This window comes from Artibeus jamaicensis, unplaced genomic scaffold (assembly GCF_021234435.1).
Source record: "Artibeus jamaicensis isolate MK-2021 breed Jamaican fruit bat unplaced genomic scaffold, CSHL_Jam_final contig_384, whole genome shotgun sequence".
NCBI lineage: Eukaryota > Metazoa > Chordata > Mammalia > Chiroptera > Phyllostomidae > Artibeus > Artibeus jamaicensis.
This window is the reverse complement of record NW_026521810.1, coordinates 137,829-160,961: the sequence shown is the minus strand read 5'-3', so window position 1 is coordinate 160,961 and position 23,133 is coordinate 137,829. Positions and strand designations below refer to the sequence as shown.

Sequence of the window (23,133 nt, the reverse complement as noted above, 5' to 3'; positions counted from 1 at the left end):
GGGCCTGTCAGATAGACTGAACCAATTCTGAAGTGAGGAGATTTGTTTGTGGTCTGGGGAAGAAGAATAGAGTCTAAGGTTTAGGAAGCCTGTGTGTAACTTTTCCTTGTGCCACGTAGAGTTTCAGGATGTTTGACGATTTACTCAAGCTTGTTGAGGCTTAGTTTCCTCATTTATAAAATGGGGACAGTAATGATACACACTTTTAAAAATGTTGAAGAGATTATGACATCATGAAAATAAAAGTACTTAGCCCATTACTATATGCCCTAATCAGTTAGGTACCCAGGAAGCACTCAATGAATGCAGACCACCAATGCTGATCTTTCCATTATTGCTAATGAGAATACCTTGTAAGTGTGTTCTTGTAAAATATCCTTCATTTTCACACATATGGAGCAATTAATACTTTCAAAAGAGAGCTTCTTGGTATATTTTGTGGTTGATTCCCAAAATAATACAAGAGGAAGGCAGGACAGAAATGATTACCCTGGTGCTTCAATTAAGAAAGTAGAGGCTTCTTCTCTAGAAGGGGTTTGCTAGAATTTATCAGCTAGGACAGGGCTGGTGGGGAGTATGGCTCAGGTCCCTACTTCTAGCCCTATGGTTACAGCACTCTGGGAAGAACTAAGAGGTGAAGAACCCCAGGGGAAAGAAATGGGTGTCACCTGCCCATGAGAGAGATTGGGAGGGTTCTGTTCTTGTCTGGTCTGGTCTAGTCTGTTCATTTGTGTATTCCTTGGAACCATGTAAATTTTGCAACCCTCCTAGGTTGTGGTCTGAGGTTTCAAAAGCACTGTACAAGAATCATGCTCCCCAAGGCCAATTCAAAGGCTTGTTACTTCAGAACCAGCTGGGAACATTCATTTGATTAGTTGTTTGTTTAAATTTTTATTACAGGAAAATTTCAAGAAATGGAGGAGAAGTAGGAGTATGATGACCCATTAGTGCTGACCTCCCAGCTTCTACAACCCCATTTCATCTAACACCCCTGGCCATTTTCCCTGCTCCATGATTTTGTTTAAAGAAAATATTTAGGAAATTAATAACCAATACAGACTCCCCAGACTCAAGTCTAGCAAGTCTGAAATGGCTAGGATGTTTGTTCTCATCCCCATATCCCAGGTAATATGGAAGAACAAACATCCCTGGAGCCAAAGAACTGGGTGACTCCTGAGAGCTTCCCCATCTGCAAGTGTAGGATTCTGTAAGTGACACCCAGGTTGTGAGTTATGTGAAGGGAAGGGGCAAACCCTTAATGTATGCAGGTATATAAGAGTCTGCCACAGGATGGAAGGCCCTCCACATATACAGTGGCAGGAGCAGAAAGAAATGAGATTGAAGGAACAAGGCTAGTCCTCTGGGTCTGCCACAACACTCTATTCTGAGTCTGTCAGCCTCCAGCCAAATGATTTGTATCACCTACCAATTGCCTCCATTCACCTGTGCCCTCTTCATGGGCAGGAGGCCTCTGACTCATCTTTATTCCTCAGAGCCTAGCATAGTAATTGCCAACTCAGGTGAATCATGTGAAATTGGTGACATTAAACTGGATGTTGCCTGGAAACTTCACATTCAAAATATCAACTTTGTGACTCCCCCTCATATACAGTAGGTACTCAATAAATGTCCAGTGAAGTACTTCTGGCCAAGATGGAGGTGTAGGTGGAAACACTGTGCCTCCTTGCACAACCAAATTTAAAGACAACAAAGATTTAGAAACAAAAAAGCAACCAAACATACAGAAAAGTAAACTGTACCAAAGTCTGACAACAACGAACCATTCACCCAGACCGGTAAGAGGGGCAGAGTCAATGGCAGAGAGGGATCCCCCAAAAAGGAGAAGGTGATTGGAGACCCAGGTGGGTGCACATGGAAATCCAGTAAGGCTTGCAAGGTGGCTCGCTGGCTGACTGTGGACACACATTTGTATGCAGAAAAACCAGGCAGGTTTTAAAATGGTCAGTGAGACAAATCGTGCAATCCAGGACCCCAGGGATGGGGAAAAAAAAAAGCCTAAAAGCACCAATTGGAAAAACTTTCAGGGGATGAGTTTCCAGGAGAGGCTCCTAGCCCCACAGGAGATTTTGTTGGGAAGACCCACAGGGTCCTAGAATGTACACAAGCACACCAACCTGGGAACCAGCACCAGAAGGGCCCAATTTGCTTGTGAGAAGCAGCAGACAGAACCAAAATCCGAGAGAGAGCAGAACAAACACCATAGCTACCTCTCTGACCCCGCCCCCAGGAACAACCCAGCGACTGAGCTGACCCACCCCAGTGAACACCTAAGCTTTTGCCCCTCATACGTAACAGGTGTGAACAGACCAAAACATGGCTCAAGCAGAAGAACAGCTCAGAGCCCCAGAGCCTCAGAGCCAATACTTCTAGGCAACCAAGAGATAGCCAACCTATCAGATGCACAGTTTGAAACACTGGTGATCAGGACACTCACTGAATCAGTTGATTTTAGTAGCAAATCAGATGAAAAAATGAAGGCTATACTAAGTGAAATGAAGCAAAATGCACAGGAAACCAATAGTGATAGAAACAAATCTGGGACTAAAATCAATGGAGTGGATCAGAAGAAAGAAAGAAATGACCAAACAGAAAAGAATGAAGAAGCAAGAATTCAAAAAAATGAGGAGAGGCTTAGGAACCTCCAGGACATCTTTAAACATTTCAAAACCCAAATTATAGGGGTACCAGAAGGGGGAGAGGAATAGCAACAAGTGGAAAACTTATTTGAACAAATAATAAAGGAGAATTTCCCCAATATGGCAAAGGAAATAGACTTCCAGGAAGTCCAGGAAGCTCAGAGAGTCCCAAAGAAGTTGGACCCAAGAAGGAACACAGCAAGGCACATCATAATTACATTAGCTAAGATTGAAATGAAGGAAAGAATCCTAGAAGCAACAAGAGATGAGGGACAGTCACCTACAAAGGAGTGCCCATCAGACTATCAGCTGATTTCTCAAAAGAGACCTTGCAGGCAAGAAGGGGCTGGAAAGAAGTATTTTAACTCATGAAATCCAAAGATCTATATCCAAGATTGTTCTATCCAGCAAAGCTTTCATTTAGAATAGAAGGGCAGATAAAGCACTTCTCGGATAAGGTCAAGTTAAAGGAGTTCATCATCACCAAGCCCTTATTATATGAAATGTTAAAGGGACTTATCTAAGAAAAAGAAGATAAACAATATGAACAGTGAAAGGACAGCAAAACTCACAGTTATTAACAACCACACCTAAAACAAAAGCAAACTAAGAGGACAGCTAGATCAGGAGCGGAGCCACAGAAATGGAGATCACATGGAGGGTTAACAACAGGGGATTGGGAGGAGGAGAAGGGGGAGAAGGTACAGAGAATAAATAGCATAGATGGTAGGTAGAAAATAGACAGGGGGAGGGCAAGAATAATATGGGAAATGTAGAAGCTAAAGAACTTGTGACACATGGACAAGAACTAAAGGGGGAGAATGGGGGTGAGGGGGTGTGCAGGGTGGAAGGGAATGAAGAGGGGGAAATTGGACAACTGTAACGGCATAATCAATAAAATATATTTAAAAAATGTCCAGTGAAGTGATTAAGCATGGTCAGGATTAGAACAGCTCTGATATACCAGCTACCAAGCTAGTATTTCCAGTTTACCCAACAACAGCACAAGGTTGATATATCCCCATTTACAGATGAGGAAATTGACATAATGCATCTGAACATGTTTAACACAGAGATGGTGATTACTGAATGTTCAGTGTGTGGAAATGATTATTATTGTTATTGCTCAAAGCCAGACTGCTTCCCTACACCAGGGTCATGATTTGAACCCAGGCTTGCCTGGCTCCAGTCTGGCTGCCATGGCAGGCAGTGTCTGGCAGCAACCAGAGGCCTTTGAAAGTAGACCCAACTCAACAAGACCACATTATATGTAATGTATTCATATAAGAACACATTAAAAATAATTTGGCAAGTCCCAGACAAGAAGTAATTTCAGGGTAAGGAGCAAAAATGAGGTAGCTTGTCTGAATTTTTTAACAGAGCACTGCAGTGTTTCAAGGAGAATGGGTGGCAAGGAGAAAGGCCAGTCCCTGCTGCTCTTCTTTCTGGTACTTCCATCTATACCAAGTGCAGACAAGCCAGATTCAGACTGGCCAGCCACCCAGACACTACTGAGGCATGACAATGGTTCCTCTTACCTCTTTGCCCTGTCTTTCTCATCTTTATCCATTAGATTTTCCATGCAGTTTTTCCTGCAAAAGAGAACAAATGATTACTATCTGCTTCTAGCTCTTTCTTACAGGTCTTCCTGGTTGATCTCATTTTAGTCTTATCTAAGCCACGTGCCTTAGTCCAGAGGTTCTCAAACCTTTTGGTCCAAGCAACCCTTTGCATACTCACCAATTATTGAGGAATTGAAAGAGCTTTTGTTTACGTGGATAAAAACTGAGAGATCTTAAGTATACAGCACTTATTCCATTAGCTACTAGAGTGATGAATTCATCAGATGTCAGGCAGGTAATGTGTTAATATTGGGAAAACTGTTTTGACATTGCAGGCCTCCCAGGGCACCCCAGACCACACTTTGAGAGTTGCTATCTTGACCCAGCTGAATGAAGTATTTGTTATCTCAGCCTTAAATCTGCAGATTTCCCATGAAATTCTAAAGGTGAGCACTGATTTATCTCTTCTTTTAAATACACAAAATTGTCTTACAGTGCAGCCTGGAGGAATGGGAGCCCCAGAAGAGTATAGTCCACAGTCGTTCTTTTAAGGCACTCACAGTTCCCTAGATAGTTAAGGCACATAGGTATGAAAATTAAGCAACAATCAAGGAATTTTCTTGCAGCCCAGAATCACCAGAGGCTATCCTACCACTTGCAACTTTACTTTCACAGGGCATGGTGCTCAACTGATCTGTGTGGAGAAAAGGCACCTAAGCCAAGTTTCCCAGTAGCACATGCAGCAGAAGCTCCATCTATGTACTGTTTTGACACACCTACTGTAGCCCATTCCTTTACTATGTTTTTTGTTTTGGCTTTTTACATAAAAATTGTGGCAAAGTACACATAATATAAAGTTGATCATTATAAAGTAGATTTTTAAAATCTACTGTTCCCTGGCATTAAGTACATTCATACTGTTGTACAAACATCACCACCACCCATCTCCAGAACTCTCCCTCAGAAAAATGAAGCTCTGCTCATTAGAGGCTAGCTCTCCATTTCCCCACCACCAGCCCCTGGCAACCATCATTGTACTTTCTGTCTATGAATTTGACTGCTCTAGGGGCCTCTTTAAGTGGAATCACACAGTAATTGTCCTTCTGTGACAGGCTTATTTTCATTTAGCATAAAGTCCTCAAGGTTCATCATGTTATAACATGCCAGAGTTTCCTTCCTTTTAAAGGCTGAATAATGTATACCACCTTTTGTTTATCCAGTTGTACATAGATGGACACTGAGTTGCTTCCATCTTTGACTACTGTGAGTGGTGCTGCTATGAACATGGGTGTACCTCCTCCTTACATTTTTTAGTCACTCTTTAACCTCATAATGTGGAGAAGCTGGAGGGGCCCAATGGTGCACAAGGAAGAGGGTTAGAGGGAAGAAAGTCAGTCTAGGAAGCCAGGGTAAAAAAATAATACAGAAGTTTAAGGGGTGACAACTCTTCTCAATTGTATAAAGAGTTCCCAATGAGAAGGATTTTGAGCAGGTGTGTGTGTGTGTGTGTGTGTGTGTGTGTGTGTGTGTGTGTGTTTACTACAGTACCAAGAAAGAGAAAGTGAGCTTAAATGCAGGTAGAGAAGATGCTGTTTGGAGCCGAAAAAAATAACCATTGATGTGATTTACCCCCCAGATTGAACAGTGGAGGGAAGTTGTAGTCTTTTACTATGCATAAGCATATACTGTAGAGGCTAAAGGAACTTTGTAAGAAGGAGCCAAGGGAATAAATACCTCATGTCACTATCAGGCCTCCTTAATTTTATGCTTGTATCCCCTACAAGCCACATCACCCAGAAGGCAGAGGCAGGAAGGCTCCTGGGGCAGAGAGGAGGGTGGAGAGAAGGGCTGGAGAGGTGTGGAGGGGAACAGGGAGACCCAGCACCCCAAGTAAGGTTCATCTCTTAGGTGCACTTACAGTTCTTGGTTCCATTGAATTTTTATGGAACACAAACTATATGGCATCTTTTTAAGCCTTGCTACATCTCCCCAAATTAGATGTAGGCATTTGCAGCTAGCAACTAAACAATCAAGAAATAATAACTGACAATAATTATAAGAGGCAGAGAAAAGACCCTGGTAAAGAAGGATCCTGGAACTATTTGAGCAACAGAATAAGATAGATTATATAAGCAATAATAGATTTTGGAATAAACTAAACATTCCCAAGCCCATACTGATACAAATAAATAATTAAACAAATAAATAATATGGAGGGCAGGTATCCCTTACAGAAGAAAAATCTACTTAATAAATGGAAAAGGAATAAGGGAAACAAAAATCACCATTAGTACCCCATAGTAGTAATTGTTGCAGGTATGATCCACTGATGAACACTTAAATTAATGGAAAAAAATTTGAGTGGAATCAGGGTATTTGCACAGTTCAAAGTATCTCCTCAAAATATTTTTTTAATTACAAAGGAAAACTAGTAACTTTATAAGTGGAGGAGGTGGACAGAGACACTGCCTTTACCTGGGGCCAAAATTAACATCCCCACTAGTAAGTCCTATCCAACTGTTTGGTGGAAATAAGTTCATTCTCTTGGGGTATACACCTAGGAGTGTAACTGCTGGATCAGAGGGTAGCCGTACTATACTGTATTAGTAACTGCCAACTGTTTTACAAAGTGCACCAGTAATGTCTGAGAGTTCCGGTTGCTCCTCATTTACACTAACGCTTGGTATTGTCAGTCTTCTTGATTTTAGTCAGTCATTCTAGTGGGTGTGTTGTGGGATCTCATTAGCATTTAAATTTGCATTTCTCTGATAACTACAGAGTTGGTTATCTTTTCAAGGACTTACTGACCATTCGCATGGCTTCTTTTGTGAAGTGTCCATTCATTTTAAGCCTATTTTATACCTTAATTTCTTTTTTCCTCTATCCCTACCTTCCTCCCACCTCCTCTTTCTTCTTCTTCCCCTTCTTCTTCTATTTTTGTTTTGTTTTATTTTTTGAAAAATTGAGCCCTGGAAGGGTAAGTCAGTTTTGGGGTGTCATCTCGAAACACTAAGTTGTGGGTTCAATCTTGTTAGAACACATACAAGAAGCAACCAATGAAGCATAACTAAGTAGAACAACGAATTGACTTTTCTCTCCTCCTTGCTCTCTAAAATCAATAAATAGAAAAAATAGAAAAATTGGGGTGTATGTCTACAGCACACTGATTTGTAGAAGTTTCTCTCTCCTGGATACAAGTACTTTGCCAAGCAAAATATAACCAGAGACACTGAAATCAAGAACAATCAGACAGTAACCAGAGAGGAGGTGGGAGGTGATAATGGAGGGAAGGGTTTTCAGGAACAACTATAAAGGACACATGAACAAAACCAAGGGGGCAGGGTAGAAGCAAGGGAGGGAGGTGGGTTTGGCTGGGGTGGGAGGGAGTTGTGAGGGATAAATACAGACAACTGTAATTGAACAACAATAAAATAATTTAAAAAATAAAATAAAAATTAAAAAAAGTATTTTGCTAGATACATGTGTTGTGAGCATTTTCTCCAAGCCTGTGGCTGGGTTTCTCACTATCTTGAGGGTGTCTTTAATAAACAGTTTTCAATTTTGATAAAGTAAAATTTATATATTTTTATGTTTGATGATTTTGTAACCTAAGAAATCTTTGCCCCCTCAATGTCATGAAGAATTATCCTATATTTTCTTCTAGAAGCTTTTTAGCATTTTAGCTTCCACATTAAGATCTACTGTCTATTGCAGTTAAGTTTTATGTGTAAGACAGTGGTCAAGGTTTGTCCTTTTTATCTCCATCTTGATACTCAGTTGCTGTAGGATTATTTATTGAAGACATTTCTTTCCCTATGAAATCACATTGGAACTTTTGTCAAATATCATATGTGATACTGTATGTGTATTTACAGAATCTCCATTCAGTTCTTTACTTATTGGCTGTCTGCAGTATCCAACACACAGGATAAACTTATTTTTTAAATATATTTTATTGATTATGCCATTACAGTTGTTCTATTCCCCCCTCATTCCCCTACACCCTGCACATCCCTCCCCCACCATTCCCCCCTCTTTAGTTTATGACTACGTGTCTCAAGTTCTTTAGATTCTATATTTCCCCTACTATTCTTGCCCTCCCCCTATTTTCTACCTACCGTCTATGCTTCTTATTTTCTGTACCTTCTCCCCCCTTTTCCTTCTCCCACTCCCCTGTTGCTAACCCTCCATGTAATCTTCATTTCTATGGTTTGCTCCTGATCTAGCTGTCCTCTTAGTTTGCTTTTGTTTTAGGTGTGGTTATCAATAACTGTGAGTTTGCTGTCCTTTCACCTTTCATATGGTTTATCTTCTTTTTCTTAGATAAGTCCCTTTAACATTTCATATAATAAGGGCTTGGTGATGATGAACTCTTTGAATTTGATCTTATCTGAGAAGCACTTTATTTATTCTTCCATTCTAAATGAAAGCTTTGCTGGATAGAGCAATCTTGGATGTAGGTCTTTGGATTTCATGACCTGGAATACTTCTTTCCAGCCCCTTCTGGCCTGCAAGGTCTCTTTTGAGAAATCAGCTGACAGTCTGATGGGAACTCCTTTGTAGGTATCTGTCACATTATCTCTGGCTGCTTCTAGGATTCTCTCCTTCAGTTTAATCTTGGCTAATATAATTATGATGTGCCTTGGTGTGTTCCTTCTTGGGTCCAACTTCTTTGGGACTCTCTGAGCTTCCTGGAAGTCTATTTCCTTTGCCAGATTGGGGAAATTCTCCTTTATTATTTGTTCAAATAAGTTTTCCACTTGTTGCTGTTTCTCTTCCCCTTCTGTTACCCCTATAATTTGGGTTTTGGAATGTTTAAAGATGTCCTGAAGGTTCCTAAGCCTCTCCTCATTTTTTTGAATTCTTGCTTCTTTATTCTTTTCTGTTTGGTCATTTTTTTCTTCCTTCTGGTCCACTCCCTTGATTTGAGTTCCAGATTCCTTTCCATCACTATTGGTTTCCTGTGCATTTCCCTTCATTTCAATTAGTTTAGCCTTCATTTGTTCCTCTAATTTATGACTAAAATCAACCAGTTCTGTGAGCATCCTGATCACCAGTGTTTCGAACTGTGCATCTGATAGGTTGGCTATTTCTTCAACGCTTAGAGTTATTGGCTCTGGGGCTTTGAGTTCTTCTTGAGCCATGTTTTGGTCTCTTCATGACTGTTACTACATATGAGGAGTGGAACCCTAGGTGTTCATCAGGGCGGGGCAACTCTGTCACTGGGTTGTGATGTGTGTGGGGGTGGGGTCCAAGAGGGGCAATAGTGGTCCCCTCTGCTGCTTCCTGCTGCAGGTGTCTTCATGGTCTGTCTCACTGCTTGCTCCTCTGCCAGTTTATCTGCGCGCTAATGTGGGACCATGGTCAGCCTGCTGCCTTGTGCCCTCAGTGGGTCTGCCCACTGCTACTCCACACCTGGGATCTGCCCACAGCTGCCTGTGAGCCTGGGTCATGCCTGGGTTGCACTCCTGAGTCAGTCCGGTGGATCTTTCCTGCCTCACCCCGCTTCGCTGCTGGCTTCCCCCCTCTTACTGGTCTGGCTTAAAAGTTTGTTGTTGTCAGACTTCCATATAGTCCAATTTTCTGTGGTTTGGCTGCGTTTTTGTTGCTAAAACTTTGTTGTTTTTAAACTTGGTTGTGCGAGAAGGTACAGTGTTTCCACCTATGCCTCCATCTTGGCAGAAGTCCTACATTCTCAATCTTAACTGCGGGAACAGTTAGAGTCCAGTCAGAAGATGATAAAATTGGGATGAAGGAGTTCCTGGATAGGGCTTACTTTGCACTACTGTTCATCACTGATCACAGAATATGATGGCTGGGAATCCCGCCTTCCCCTCGTGCAACAGCAGGTCCCGAGCTGCACAACTCTGAAAACACGAATCAAGCCGCCATGCAACCTAACCATATTTTGCCTCTTCCCTCCTGACTACTCCTTATTTTTTAAAGTAAGCTTTATTTTTATATTTTTATTTATTTTTAATCAGTATTTTTATTTTTTGTATTTATTTTTTAAAAATATTTTATTAATTATCCTATTACAGTTGTCTCATTTCCCCCCTTTATTACCCTCCACCCTGTGCATCCCTCCCACCAGCATCCCCCACCTCGTTCATGTCCATGGGTCATACATGTAAATTCTTTGGCTTCTCCATTTCCCATACTATTCTTAACCTCCCCCTGTTTATTTTGTACCTACCATCTATGCTTCTTATTCCCTGTAACTTTTCCCCTATTCTCACCCATTCCCCACCCTTCCATGTGATTTCCATTTCTGTGAATCTGTTCCTGTTCTGCTTGTTTACTTAGTTCATTTTTGTTTTTGGTTTTTTAGGTTCGATTGTTGATAGTTGTGAGTTTGTTATCATTTTACTGTTTGTATTTTTTATCGTTTTGCTTTGATAAGTCCCTTTCACATTTCATGTAATAAGGGCTTGATATGATGAACTCCTTTAACTTGACTTTATCTGGGAAGCACTTTATCTGCCCTTCCATTCTAAATGATAGCTTTGCTGGATAGAGTAATCTTGGATGTAGATCTTTGCCTTTCATGACTTGGAATACTTCTTTCCAGCAGGTTCTTGCCTGTAAGATTTCTTTTGAGAAGTCAGCTGACAGTCTTATGGGAACTCCTTTGTACATAATTGTCTCCTTTTTTCTTGCTACTCTTGAAATTCTCTCATCTTTAATCTTGGCTAATATAATTATGATGTGCTTTGGTGTGTGTTTCCTTGGGTCCAACTTCTTTGGGACTCTCTGGGCTTCCTGGACTTCCTAAAAGTCTATTTCCTTTGCCAGATTAGAGAAGTTATACTTCCCTAATAAGTGTTCAATTTATTGGTCTTCCTCTTCTTCTTTTGGCACCCCTGTGATTCAAATTTTGAAATATTTATGGTTGTCCTGGAGTTTCCTAAGCCTCTCCTCATATTTTTGAATTCCTTTTTCTTCATTCTGTTCTGGTTGAATGCTTATTTTTTCCTTCTCCTCTAGACCATTTATTTGAATCCTGGTTTTCTTCCCTTCATGTTGGTTCCCTTTATTTCATAGTCATCACTTCTTCCTCTATTTTGCAACCATACTCAACCATTTCTGTGAACATCCTGATTACCAGTGCTTTGAATTCTGCATCTGATAGGTTGGCTCTCTCTCCATTGCTTAATTATATATTTTTTCTGAATCTTTCATCTGTTGTTTCATTTGGGCCACATTTTTTTTCTCAGAGCTCCTGTTCCATTGTAAGGAGTGGATCCTTATGTGGGCATGGCAACCCATGTTGTTGTGTTATGGCATTGTATGTTGGGAAGGGGTTCCCCAACAGAAAACAATGCCTCTTCCTCAGCTCTCTGTTGGCTTTCAGTCACTTCTGCTGCTACCCACAAGTAAATTGAGCCCTTCTGGTGTTGATTCCTGGATGTGTGGTTTTGTGTATGTTCTAGGACCCTATGGGTGTCTCCAACGAACTCTCCTATGAGGCTTGGAATTTCTCCTGCTGTTGCAACCCTCACAGATTTTTAGACAGAGGTTTTGATGCTTTATTTCCCTGTGCTGGAATCCTTGGTTGTACAGTCTGTCTTGCTCCCCAGTTATTTCTCCTGGTTTATCCACATGCAAATGTATTACCACACACTCTTCAGCCAATACATTGCCTGCCCCAATCCTCCAGCTACTGTGTTGCTGCTTGTTCTCTCCACCATGGGTGCCTGTATCTGTCCCTCCTACTGGTCTGGATGAATGCTTCTTCTTTAACTCCTTGGTTGTCAGATTTCCATATAGTTCTATCTTCTGGCAGTTCTGGTTATTTCTTATTTTGAAATTTGTTGTTGTCCTTCTTTTGATTGTGCAAGAAGGCAAACTGTATCTACTTATGCCTCCATCTTGACCAAAGTTTATTTTTTAGAACCATCTTAGATTTACAGTCAATGGAAAGTCATTAGAGAGTGTTCCTATGTATCTTGCACCCAGCTCCCCCTATTATAAATACCTTACACTAGTAGGGTACTATTGTTACAATTAATGGACCATTGCTGATGTTGTTATTAAATATGTCTATAGTTTGTGGGGTCAACTTCTTCGCAAGTCCCCCCGAGTGCCATGGACACAAGTGAATGAATAATGACCGAGACATGCTGGATCTGTTTGGGGAGGAGGAGTGGGCTATGGCCAGTTTCTCAGAGGAGACAAAGGCCAGCAGCGGCCAGTTTCTCCGAGGAGAAAAAGGCCCCAAGTGCCCTCTTCCATAGCCTTTTATTGGGTTGTAATACACAGGAATACAGGGCAGCAAGGATCAAACAGTAGATAACATTTCAAACATTTCAGAGATATCTGAGGGCTTCAGAGTCTGAGTCAGTGTCTGCCAGGAAGAGAGTTGTAGAAACTTTGGGAGACATACTCATTTCCTCTCGGACCCTTATCATATGAATGAAAGCACTCTTAGCAGAGCAGATTTCACAGGTTTATCAGCAAGTCTTTGTGATGCCAGATTTTTCCCCAGGACACGCTCTAACAAGGCAAGGAGCTTCATTTCTCCCCAACAGGTATTCAAGCTTAAGGAGATTAGAGCAAGGAAGCGCTTCTCCCAGAGAACATGGGGACTCAGGCTATGTCAAAGCAGGGGGGCGGAGAGTCCATTGCTCTTTGTTGCAGCCTCCCCCCAGTCCTTCCATGAAGGCCTCCCAAGTGATTGAGTCTGGCTTAGGTTGCTCCCCGCTGTGAGGGTTCTTACCTGTCATTGACTTCCTGACTTCCGACCCAACTTTGGGGGCAGGAAGAGAAACTCTGGTAGTGTTTGCTACCAGAGACAGGCTTTGTCTCCTGTGGCTGGCATTCCAAAGGTCATCACTCTGGCCCTTAGCCACAAGGGATCAAGATAGAATTCCTAAAACTAGGCAGAATGGTCTACAACAATAGTTCATTAATATTTTCTTAGTTTTTGCTTGCTGTTCATTTTCTATTCCAAGATCCCATCCAGGACACATTAAATTCAATCATTGTGTCTCCTTAGCATCTCTTGGATATGGTAGTTTCTTAGACTCCTTGATTTTGATGACCTTGACAATTTTGAGGAGTATTGGTAGAATGTCCCTCAATCTGGGTTTTCCTGATGTTTTTCTCATGGTCAGAGTGGCATGTAGGTTTTTAGGAGGAAGTGCTTAGAAGTAAAGTGTCCTTCTCATCACAAAATATCAAGGGTGTTAACAAGGTATATCTCTGCCCTGGCTGGTGTAGCTCAGTGGATTGAGCACGAGCCTGTGAACCAAAGGTTTGCCAGTTTGATTCTCAGTCAGAGCACATGCCTGGATTGTGGGCCAGGTCCTCAGTTGGAGACACATGAGGGGCAACAAGGCATAGCTCTGTCGTGTACCTTAGTCACATGGATGAGGTAGTGATAAACTTGTTTTTAAAATGTATGTTAGTTACATTTCCACATATCTCTAAGTTTAAAGTCGTAGATCCAATTATTATCATAAAAAAGTAGAATAACTTTATTTTTCCTGTTTTAAAACTGTTATACATAATTATTGAATTTTGATCAGATTAACAATTGGAACCATTGCTTTAAACTTAGAGGCCCATCACCTGAAAATTTATCAAGCACATTATTTAAAACATAACTGACCTGCTCTGTAGGTAAGCTCACATGTATTTGCTGACTCTGTGATATGTACATCATTATGTTAGTTCCACACTGTCTTAACTCCTTTAGGTTTGCAGGAATTCTTGATATCAATGTAATTTGAGCCTTCTAAATTTTTTCTTATTTAAGATTCTTGGCTATTGTAGGCCTTTGAATTTCCTTGTAAATTTTAGAATTTATGTTGTCAACTTCTATAAAAATGCCTGCTACAACTTTGGGATTATGTTGAATCTAGAGATCAGTTTGGGAAAAACTGAATCTTAACACTGTTGAGGTATGATCCATGGACAGAGCATGTGGCTGTGAGGAGGTGACAAAGTTTATTCATAATTAACATGATGTCCAGGTGTGGTGTTCAGGGATTAAAATTATATTCTCTGATTACCTGGGCAGTGGGCAAAGCCTCTGCTCTCATGGTGCTTATATGGTGAAGGTGGGGACAGGCAGGGAAGAAAGAGCAAGGCATGGGCAAGTTAGTAAGTGAGTATATGTATAGTCTGCCACCTTGTTATAACTGCTGTGGAGAAAAATAAAAGAGACTCGAGGGGCATAGAAAGCACTATGGTGGATGAGAGTCTCATTTTAGTGTTTCAGGGGTCATGAAAGTTCTCATTGATAAGACAATATTTGCACTATGACCTGAGAGATGTGAGCTATGATGATACCTGGAAGAAAGTCTATCAGACACAAGAAGGACAAGAAACAGCAAAGAGGCCAATATGGTGGATGAAGCTAGTGAGGGGAGGCACATCAGGAAAACTGGGTGAAGTTTGGCTTCTGTTCTGAATGTACAGGAAGATTCATATCTTCAGGAGGCTTAGATCAGAAGAGTGAGAGATACCTACCTCAGTGGACAGCCATGATTCCAAAATAAACTTATATTTACACATACAGAAGTACCCAACCTAAGCCTGGTCCATAGCAGACACTCAAAATCAGGTTCTTTACTTTGATGACAAAGATTTGGTATACTCTATCTTTACCCACATTAGGTGCTCCATAAATGTGTGAGGAATGAAGGAGAGAGGGGAAGGGAGGGGAGAAGACAGAGAGAACAGGAAGGACATAGCCAGGGCCAAACCCTATCTGAATTCCCATGTGACTCCCTAACACTGACTTTCACAGATCTCTCAATCACTATGGTTAATTCAATGATTGACTTTCACAGACCTCTCAATGACTATGGTTAATTCAGATAATAGTACCTGATGAAGTACTGATGAATAAAATTTAAAACAAACACTGCTGTGTGTGTAAGAGCTATTGACTAAAGTCAAATACAATCAGACAAAACAACCAGTGCTGTTCAGAAAGGGACAAGGTCTCCCCTGCCAACTGTTAGCCCTGCAAAACCCTGAAAAAGTATAATTTCATGTTATTTCTATTCAGCTCTGTGGGTGAAATGGGCTGGCTAGAAGTATCCTCATATGAAAAGCCAGGAAGCACCACCCAGAAAGACTCTGTGGAGAAAGCCTGCCACCCTAGGTTTGTCTCCTTACAGCTGACTCAGGTGGCTCTTCCATACTCTTGAGCTTCCAAGGATGTATGGGCTTCTGACTTCAGATTTAGCCTGATTCAAATTTCAACTCCAACTTACATGCTCTATGACCTTGAGCAAGTCCCTTAAACCTCATGATTTTCTGTTTTCCTCATTCTTAATGTGAGGCTAACAGTGACCAAGCAGAAAGGGTGTGAGGCATAAATGAGAGGTAGCTCTCATTTATGCATGCAGTAAAAGGCCAGCATGCTTCCTAAAGCACAGAAGGCCTCAGGGTGAGTCCCAAACTATCTCATGTTAACTGTCTTAACATTTACATTTCCACTGTGCTCCTGAGCCCTGCTAAGGCAGGTGAATTCTTGTCTGTTCTGAATTTCAACAGATGTGCTCTCCACATAGCAGGATGGTTACTGTGGGGTGAATGGGGCCATCTGGACCTAAGATTTTGGAGATGTGCTCCTGATCAGAGAAAGGATGGCTGTGATGGTGAGAAGTGTGCTTTTACCAGCCATGAGGTACCCAAATGTGGTACCTGGGCAGTCACTTATGGGCAGGTCCACCATCCCAAGCAGACCCGTTTTGTTATTCAGTTTAATTAAAATCAATAGGTATTATAGGGTCCTGCCTCCAGAGATCACTGGTGGCTCCCAGCAATCAGAGGCTGTGGAGACTGCTGAGTAGGGTGGGACAAAGAAACTTGGCCAGGAAGCAGACCAGCTGGGAAATCTAACCAACAAAGACCAATAAGCACTGGGTGGACTCCAGAAGTTTTCAGGGACTTCGTAGAGTGCCACACCTGCTGCTGGGACACACTGGGTCTCAGAGCTCCTAGCCCGTATCTGGAAAGAGGAAAATATAGTGGCAACCTGGTGTCAGCAGCCCCCTGCAGAAAGCCTGGCTGACCTTCAGTAACTGTGTTACCTTGTGCTCCTAGCCCTCATGTGCATCTGTGAAGTGAGGATAATAGCACAGCCTTCTTCATAGTGTGGCTGTAAGAAGGAAATGAGAGAATCAATGAGGAAGCCCCATCTCACTGCTTGGCACAAATAAGTCATCAATAATATTTAGCTACTATTAAATCACAATATCAGAAATGACATTGAGTTAACCAACTAGCAGTAGAAACCAGTACTTAAGCCTATAAAATGTCTTTGAGCAGAGTGGGAGTAGTGCACATATGCATGTGTGTGTAGGCACAGTAGAAAGACAGGTGTATACATATACTGATTGGTGCTTGGGATGGTGGACCTGCCAGTAAGTGACTAGTGATAGCTCAAAAGAAACTGAGGTCCTTATAAAGTTGTGAGGAAGGGAAAAAAGGGAATGGAATAAACCTAGGTAGAAATGACTGAGGAGGCCCTCAATAAACAGCCCTTGACTTTATTTTTTCCAATTTGTACACAATTCTTTTTTTTATTTTTAAACTTCATTTATTTTTATTTACAGAGAGGAGAAAGGATGGAGAAAGAGAAGGAGAGAAACACTGATATATATGAGAACATCAGTTGGTTACCTTTGGTACTTGCCCCAACCAGGGACTGAATCTGCAACCTAGGCATGTGTCCTGAAAAGGAATCAAACTAGTGACCTTTCAGCTTGCAGAAAAGCATGCAACCAACTGAGCCACACCAGCCAGGATGTGTACATAACTGTTTTAGAAAAGTAATAAAAAAAATTTAGTGTATTTTCCCATTGCCATTTACCCCCTTATATTCTCCTCCCCCTATAATGCCTATTGATTTTAATTAAACTGAAGAACAAGACAGAGGTCTGCAAGAGACATTTTCATTACCCAGGTGAAATTTTTGCCCTAAAAGCTAGAGAACATTTTTTTCTCTCAGCCAGTTATGCAACTGATTGAAACTGTGGTCCTTGGTAAAGAGGGACTAGAAAATGGCAGAGGGACTATTTTCTCATACCACATTAGCCCTGGGTCACACAGTGTGTTAGCAATGAGGTAGGACAGTGATGAAGCACAAGGGGACAGGGACTCCTGGGAACTGACAGCTCACTTCTGGGTCTCCCAAAGAGACTGCATGAAACATCCACAGAAAGGCATGTTGCTCTCCACAAACAGGGGTTGTCAGTTCTTTTCTGCAAAAAGCTACTTAGTAAGCATGTTAGATGCAGGCCATATAGTCTCTGCAACTACACAGCTCTGCCACTGTAGTGCAAAGCAGTCACAGAATGAGTAGGGCATGGGCACAGCTGTGTTCTAATAAAATGTTATTTACAAAAACAGTCTGTTACTCCTCAGTTTTCTTCTTCTCTCTATTTTCACTTTGAACTTTTTGTATAGCCTTTATAGGCCCAGTGGGTAACTGTATCATTGTAAATTTTCCTCCAGTGACTACCATAATCTTATTCTGTGGCAAGGCCAATGTTTTTACACAACAAAATCATGACATCTCTAAATTGGCTGAGAAATGATTTCAGTTTATAGGTCCCAAGTTAGCTGGAAAATACTTATATTCCTCCCCACCATACCAACCAAACCTGATGACTTTTGTTCATTAAAAATAAAAAAAATATTGAAAACAAAAACAAATTGAAATAAAAAAGGCAATACCAAGCACACTTATCTCCCCAATCAACTGGGGTTTTATTTATCACCGAAAGTGAGAGTGCATTCTGCCTTTCTAGTAAGTCCCTGGTGAGGGGAACCTACATTGTTTGGATTAATGTATGTATTTCACACTTGGGAGCTTACTAATGATTTTTGCTCATTATATTTAAGAAATAAAAACTTTGAAAAGCAGTCACCGATGAACTACAGTGCTTGATGCTTACAGGTCTCCCTTTGGCCCTTGAGAGAGGCTAGAAAATAACTTTCACGTTTTAATTCTTCCCCTCCAGGGAATGTCATTTAGGTTGCAACAATTCATTCTCTGGAGGAAAAAAAAACTTTTCTAAAGGAAATGGTCAGTGAAAAGCTGCCTGCTTCTACAATCCTGATTCCCTTCATCTAAGAAATTCTCATTACACTCTAGCACACTTGTTGACCTTGCAAAGGCATGGTAGACAGGCCCATCCTTAACCTTCACTACTCCTGTGCTTTTCCCAAGTAGCCGTGCTTCCTGAAGCTTACTAGGGGCTCGCTGATCCAGATTCTGAAAAGAAACCAAGATGAGACTTATGTTGGCAAGCTTCTGTGACCTGTGAAAATTATATCATGAGTTTCTCTAAGGTCAACACTGACCATAATCCTAATAGGCATTGATCTGCCTGTTAGGATCATGGTCCCCTTTCTAAGGGTCTGCTAATTCATTGTTCAGGGGACTAGTGACATAGCAATGAAGTAATGGCAGGAGAAAGATTTGTTATATAAATTTACAAAAATATAATTTGGTCAGCAAAGAATTTACAAAATAAAAATCATCATATTATCTGGGTAGGAGGGTCACCCTAACATGGCATATTCTTCTTGTCACCTTTGAAACTTATATTCCAATCAGTTAAGACTCCTTTTATAGGTTCCCTTTATAAAGCGTACAGACTGCACAGTGTAAACATGAGTCAACTAGAGAAAATCTGATGAGTGACAGAGTGTGGTCAGGTTGTGGACAATAGGGGCCTATAAAAATCAGCAGGAGGGGGGACAAGTTTGGTGGGTCATGCTCAGAGCTGAGTCAGTAAATGTCTTTTCTAGAAACTACTGTTCAGCTGCCACAGATGAACTGAAATGAATCCATGAAACACTGCCCAAGACAAGCATCTCCCCTCCACATAATGATTTGTCACAATGTTCTTTTAGGCCTGGGAATGCTCATTGTAATTGTGTTCAAGTTTGCAAGGAGAGCAAAAGAAAATGATGATGCCCTTGAGGCAAGAAGTCAAATTTGTTTTGGCTGTGGAATTTTGGGTTTAATAACAGAGTAATTAAACATCAAATAATGTTTAATAAAAATGTGGGATGTCTCATGTGTACTGCTAACAGTGGGAAGTGGTGAAATTAATGTGGGAGCTAATGAGATATAAGTTTGAATGTCCTCCAGGCCCTTCCTTCACTTGGAGTGGTAGCCTAGACAAAGGAATGGCTGCCTCAACTTAAATGTGGGGTGGTACCCTGTTCCCACTATCCATAGGAGAACCCATCAGGACAATTCATGTACACAAAGCCCTTGGCAGACTGGGCTGGGCATGAAAGGTGAAATGCCTCCTTTCCCACAGCACAGTGGTCAGAAACCATGAGTTTAAAATGAGAGGCCAGGACTTTGGAGCTTAATGCCACCCACCTCACTGGTACAAAAAAGACTTCCTTTGTATTGTCTTCCTTCTTTGCCACTACAATCACTACTTTTCTTTACAGTTGAAACAGAGGATGTGGTCTGCTCTCCCCAAAGTGCCCTAAAGCTTCTGCCTACCTCCAACCCCTGTGCTGAGAAAGTTTCTGCCTGAGCTCAAGGCTGCAGAAGCCCTGAAGGACACTCTGCCTTCAGCTACACTATAGTGTGACTTTGTCTCTAATGTGTTCACTTGTCAGAGGTATCCATGAACTCAGATCCATAATTCAACTGAGAAAGATTGCCCTTGGGGAGACAGGTGCAATTCTGGGGCCTTCCTGTGGGATGAGGCTGGTATTAAAAGGTCCATTCAAGCCACCTGAGCAGCTCTCCCCACATGACACAAGAGTCTGGTTTGATCTGTGCTGATGGCTGGGAAATCAGCCTTGTACCTTGGCACATCTCTCTGCCTGCTGGAGGTCACCTCTGTCAATGGCATACCCCATGTGTGTCTCTGGGGGCAAGCACAGATTGTGAGCTACAGTCACTGATGCCACAGGGGGCATGGGAGGGGGCTTCCTAAGAAAGGCTCAGCCTACCTAATGGAAAGCAACCATGACTGGGGAAGACAGAAGGAAAAGGGGACACTCCCTGTGAACAGGCCATGTTCATGAGATGTAAGGCAGCCACCAAAGGAAGTTCCTATGGAAACGGTCACATTTCTGGACATCTGATCTGCTTGGGCTATAGTAACTTCCTTCCTCTTCTTACCCCACACCCACCCTGCAAACATTCCCATAACCAGGACAACAATGATGCACTTCTCCAGCATCTCCCAACTTTGCAGGAGCAGCTCATACCCTCTAATTCTATCACTGCTACCATAATGAACTACACACTGAGGTCTATGTAAACTGGGCATCCTGGAGGCTGACATTTTACTTCCATCTTCTCCTCCAGAAATTCTTTTAGCCTCTTCCACACCCAAAACCTGAAGGAAGGCCTGCCATACAGACACAACACAAATGGAAAGATGGGACACAGGAACAGACACAAATAACACTTGGCCAGGCATCTCCCAGGACCCTGAGAGAAGGGACTTAAAAGCACTTCCTCCAGGAAGACCCTGGCAGAGGGGGAAAAGAACGGGCTGTGACACAACTTGTTTGTCAAACAAATGATGAGCCAGAAGATAAAGAAATGTAGGATTTTTTAAAATAGCATTTAATGGGCAGTAGGGTTTTACCCCAGGAGGACTAGAAATCTCCAGTTCTCCCACTTTGTATGTTCAGATATTCATGCTGTAAATGAGAGACAGCTTAGAAGATCCCTCTCCTTACATCTATCCCTGGATGACACTGAAGAAACTGCAAGAGAAATGGGAAATACATTTTCCTTTTTTGAAACAGAGACTGAGTTCTTTCCTCTCACAAATGTCTAATGAAGTGGCCCTAATAAATGCACAATTTGCATTTATTGCAAACTTCCACCTCCCCTCTGTCCCCAGTTTTGAAGCTCTGGATGGTAGCTTCAGGGTGTCAAGGAGAGTTCAAATATGACCTGGTCAGTCAAAACTGTTTGGTCAGGGCTTTGCAACCAGAAAGGGCTGTCCAGCACACCTTTTGTAAATCATTTTTCTCTGCACAGAATGTGTGAGTCAGTGAAATAAGCTACAATTGGAAATCCAACTTCTGGTTTTCTCATGCCAGCTTATTTAACCATGAATATCTGATCCTATCATTTTTTTTCCCATGAATGACTATTAAGAGACACTATTCTACACCCCCAAGCAGCAACATGGCAACATTTCAGCAAGGAATAAGAGCAGTAAGTGTGTGTGTGTTTGAGGGGAATATATACACCTACTAGCACATACTTCTCTTGGCTCAGAACATACACTTAGAATTCTTAAGCATAGCATTCACAGCTAGATAAAGACTCATCAATTTGTGACTTCAGCCCCACCCATCTTCTTCCATCACTGTTCCTGACATCTAAATTGACACAAAGTCCTCCTCTGCATCTACCTCCATTACCATCTATTCATCTCTCCAGCCTTCCCACACCATCCAAGGTCAGAGAAGCCGAGCTCAGCACAGGCTCCCAGGACACAAAATATGCAGCAGAGGAGCTTCTGCTTAGGAATCTGTTTTTAAAGTTTGGAGAGAAGCCAGGCCTTTGGTTCCCAGGTAGAATTTACCACAGTGCTGGATCTGCAGGGGAGAGGCTGTATGGGGGTGCGGGATGCCCTGTATATGAACCTTGTCTCCACGTCACCTCAGGTGCTGGGTCCCAACCCTTTAGATTAATGGAAAACAATGGAAAGATATTAAACCTTGTTCACTCAGAAGACTGCCATCTGCATGACTCAGAAAGCTCCTTGCTCTGTCTGCACAGCCCCTCTGAACACTAAATGGGCTTTTAGCCTGCTGTGGGCAAACAGGAAAAGCAGGTCAGCTCTGAGCATGGCTCTTCCACTATGATGAACTTGTGATGAGGTTTTAAGGTGGTCCATGGGCAGAGGACCCAGGTAAAAAAGAAAACACAAAGAAAGCTTGGGGTAATGGTTCCTTAAAATATCCCAAACTGCAGAAAAACAGCATGATGATGCCCACTGCTATCTCCTTGCCTTCAGAAACAAATCAATCCATGTGTTCACAGTGGTGAAATAGCCCCTTGACCTGCACAGGCAACAGGTGCTGCCTCCAGCCTGCTGTTGCCTCCACTTGCTCCTGCCACCTCTCCCCTCAACTCCCCCACAGCTGCTGGTAATAATTTGACCCTTGCCAGGTTGGAGATGGACTGGAGTCAGTGGTGCAAGGGCCTGTGGGCACCAGGCCCCTAATGTAGAGACAAGCACTGCACTGTCACTATGCTTACTGTGTTTTGATCCAGGCTGCAGTTGTCCAGATAGAAAGGCCACCCCCTTGGGCCTCTTGGGCTCAGAAGTTGCACAAAGCACCAGTCACATTGACGGATATTCCCTTGAGACCCAGGTGATCTAACTTATGTCCAGGAGCTGGTGTCTGAAATCAGGTCATCATGGGAAGGCCCAGCACAAACCTGGAGTCCTGCTCCCCAGAGCTCCTAGGAGGGATAGGACTCCTAGCTCAACCCCTCCAATAGCTTACTCGTGCCCCTGGAACACAAGCAGGAGAAAGTTAGTCTGGGGGTCCCTGAAAAGTTTCTCAACTGAGCAGCAGCCTTGTGGCTCAGATCAGGCTACAGTGCCATATCTGTAAATGCAGATCTGTAATTTTTAGAAGGCTTTCTTCTAAAATGCTGGACATTGTGTCCTCTTTATTTTATTTTTGCAACAAAGACATGAGAAAGTTTTGTCAATAAACCTTTTAGAAACATTCAGATCTAAAACACATGACTTCGGGAAGGTTCACCCAAACCTCTTTCAGAAACAACCTTATCTGAAAAGTTTTCTCTTTGGCCTTTTCAAGACTGAAAATGCAGAAGCCAGAGAGTCCCTTGGCCTCTATGATAGTCAGTTTTTCCTTTGTTCCTCTTCCTGGCTCTGGGCCTTCATTCACATGTTTATTTAACACATATA

At 42.1% G+C, this 23,133-nt stretch overlaps 1 protein-coding gene across 1 annotated transcript in view; it reads right to left on the bottom strand.

The window, feature by feature from the left end:
- Positions 1-23,133, bottom strand: part of NPAS2 (neuronal PAS domain protein 2) — a 181,451-nt gene that overhangs the window by 103,942 nt on the left and 54,376 nt on the right. Inside the window, 1 exon segment of the mRNA XM_053664530.1 lies at positions 4,196-4,249. Coding sequence (XP_053520505.1) covers positions 4,196-4,239 — 44 coding nt within the window. The 5' untranslated portion in view covers positions 4,240-4,249.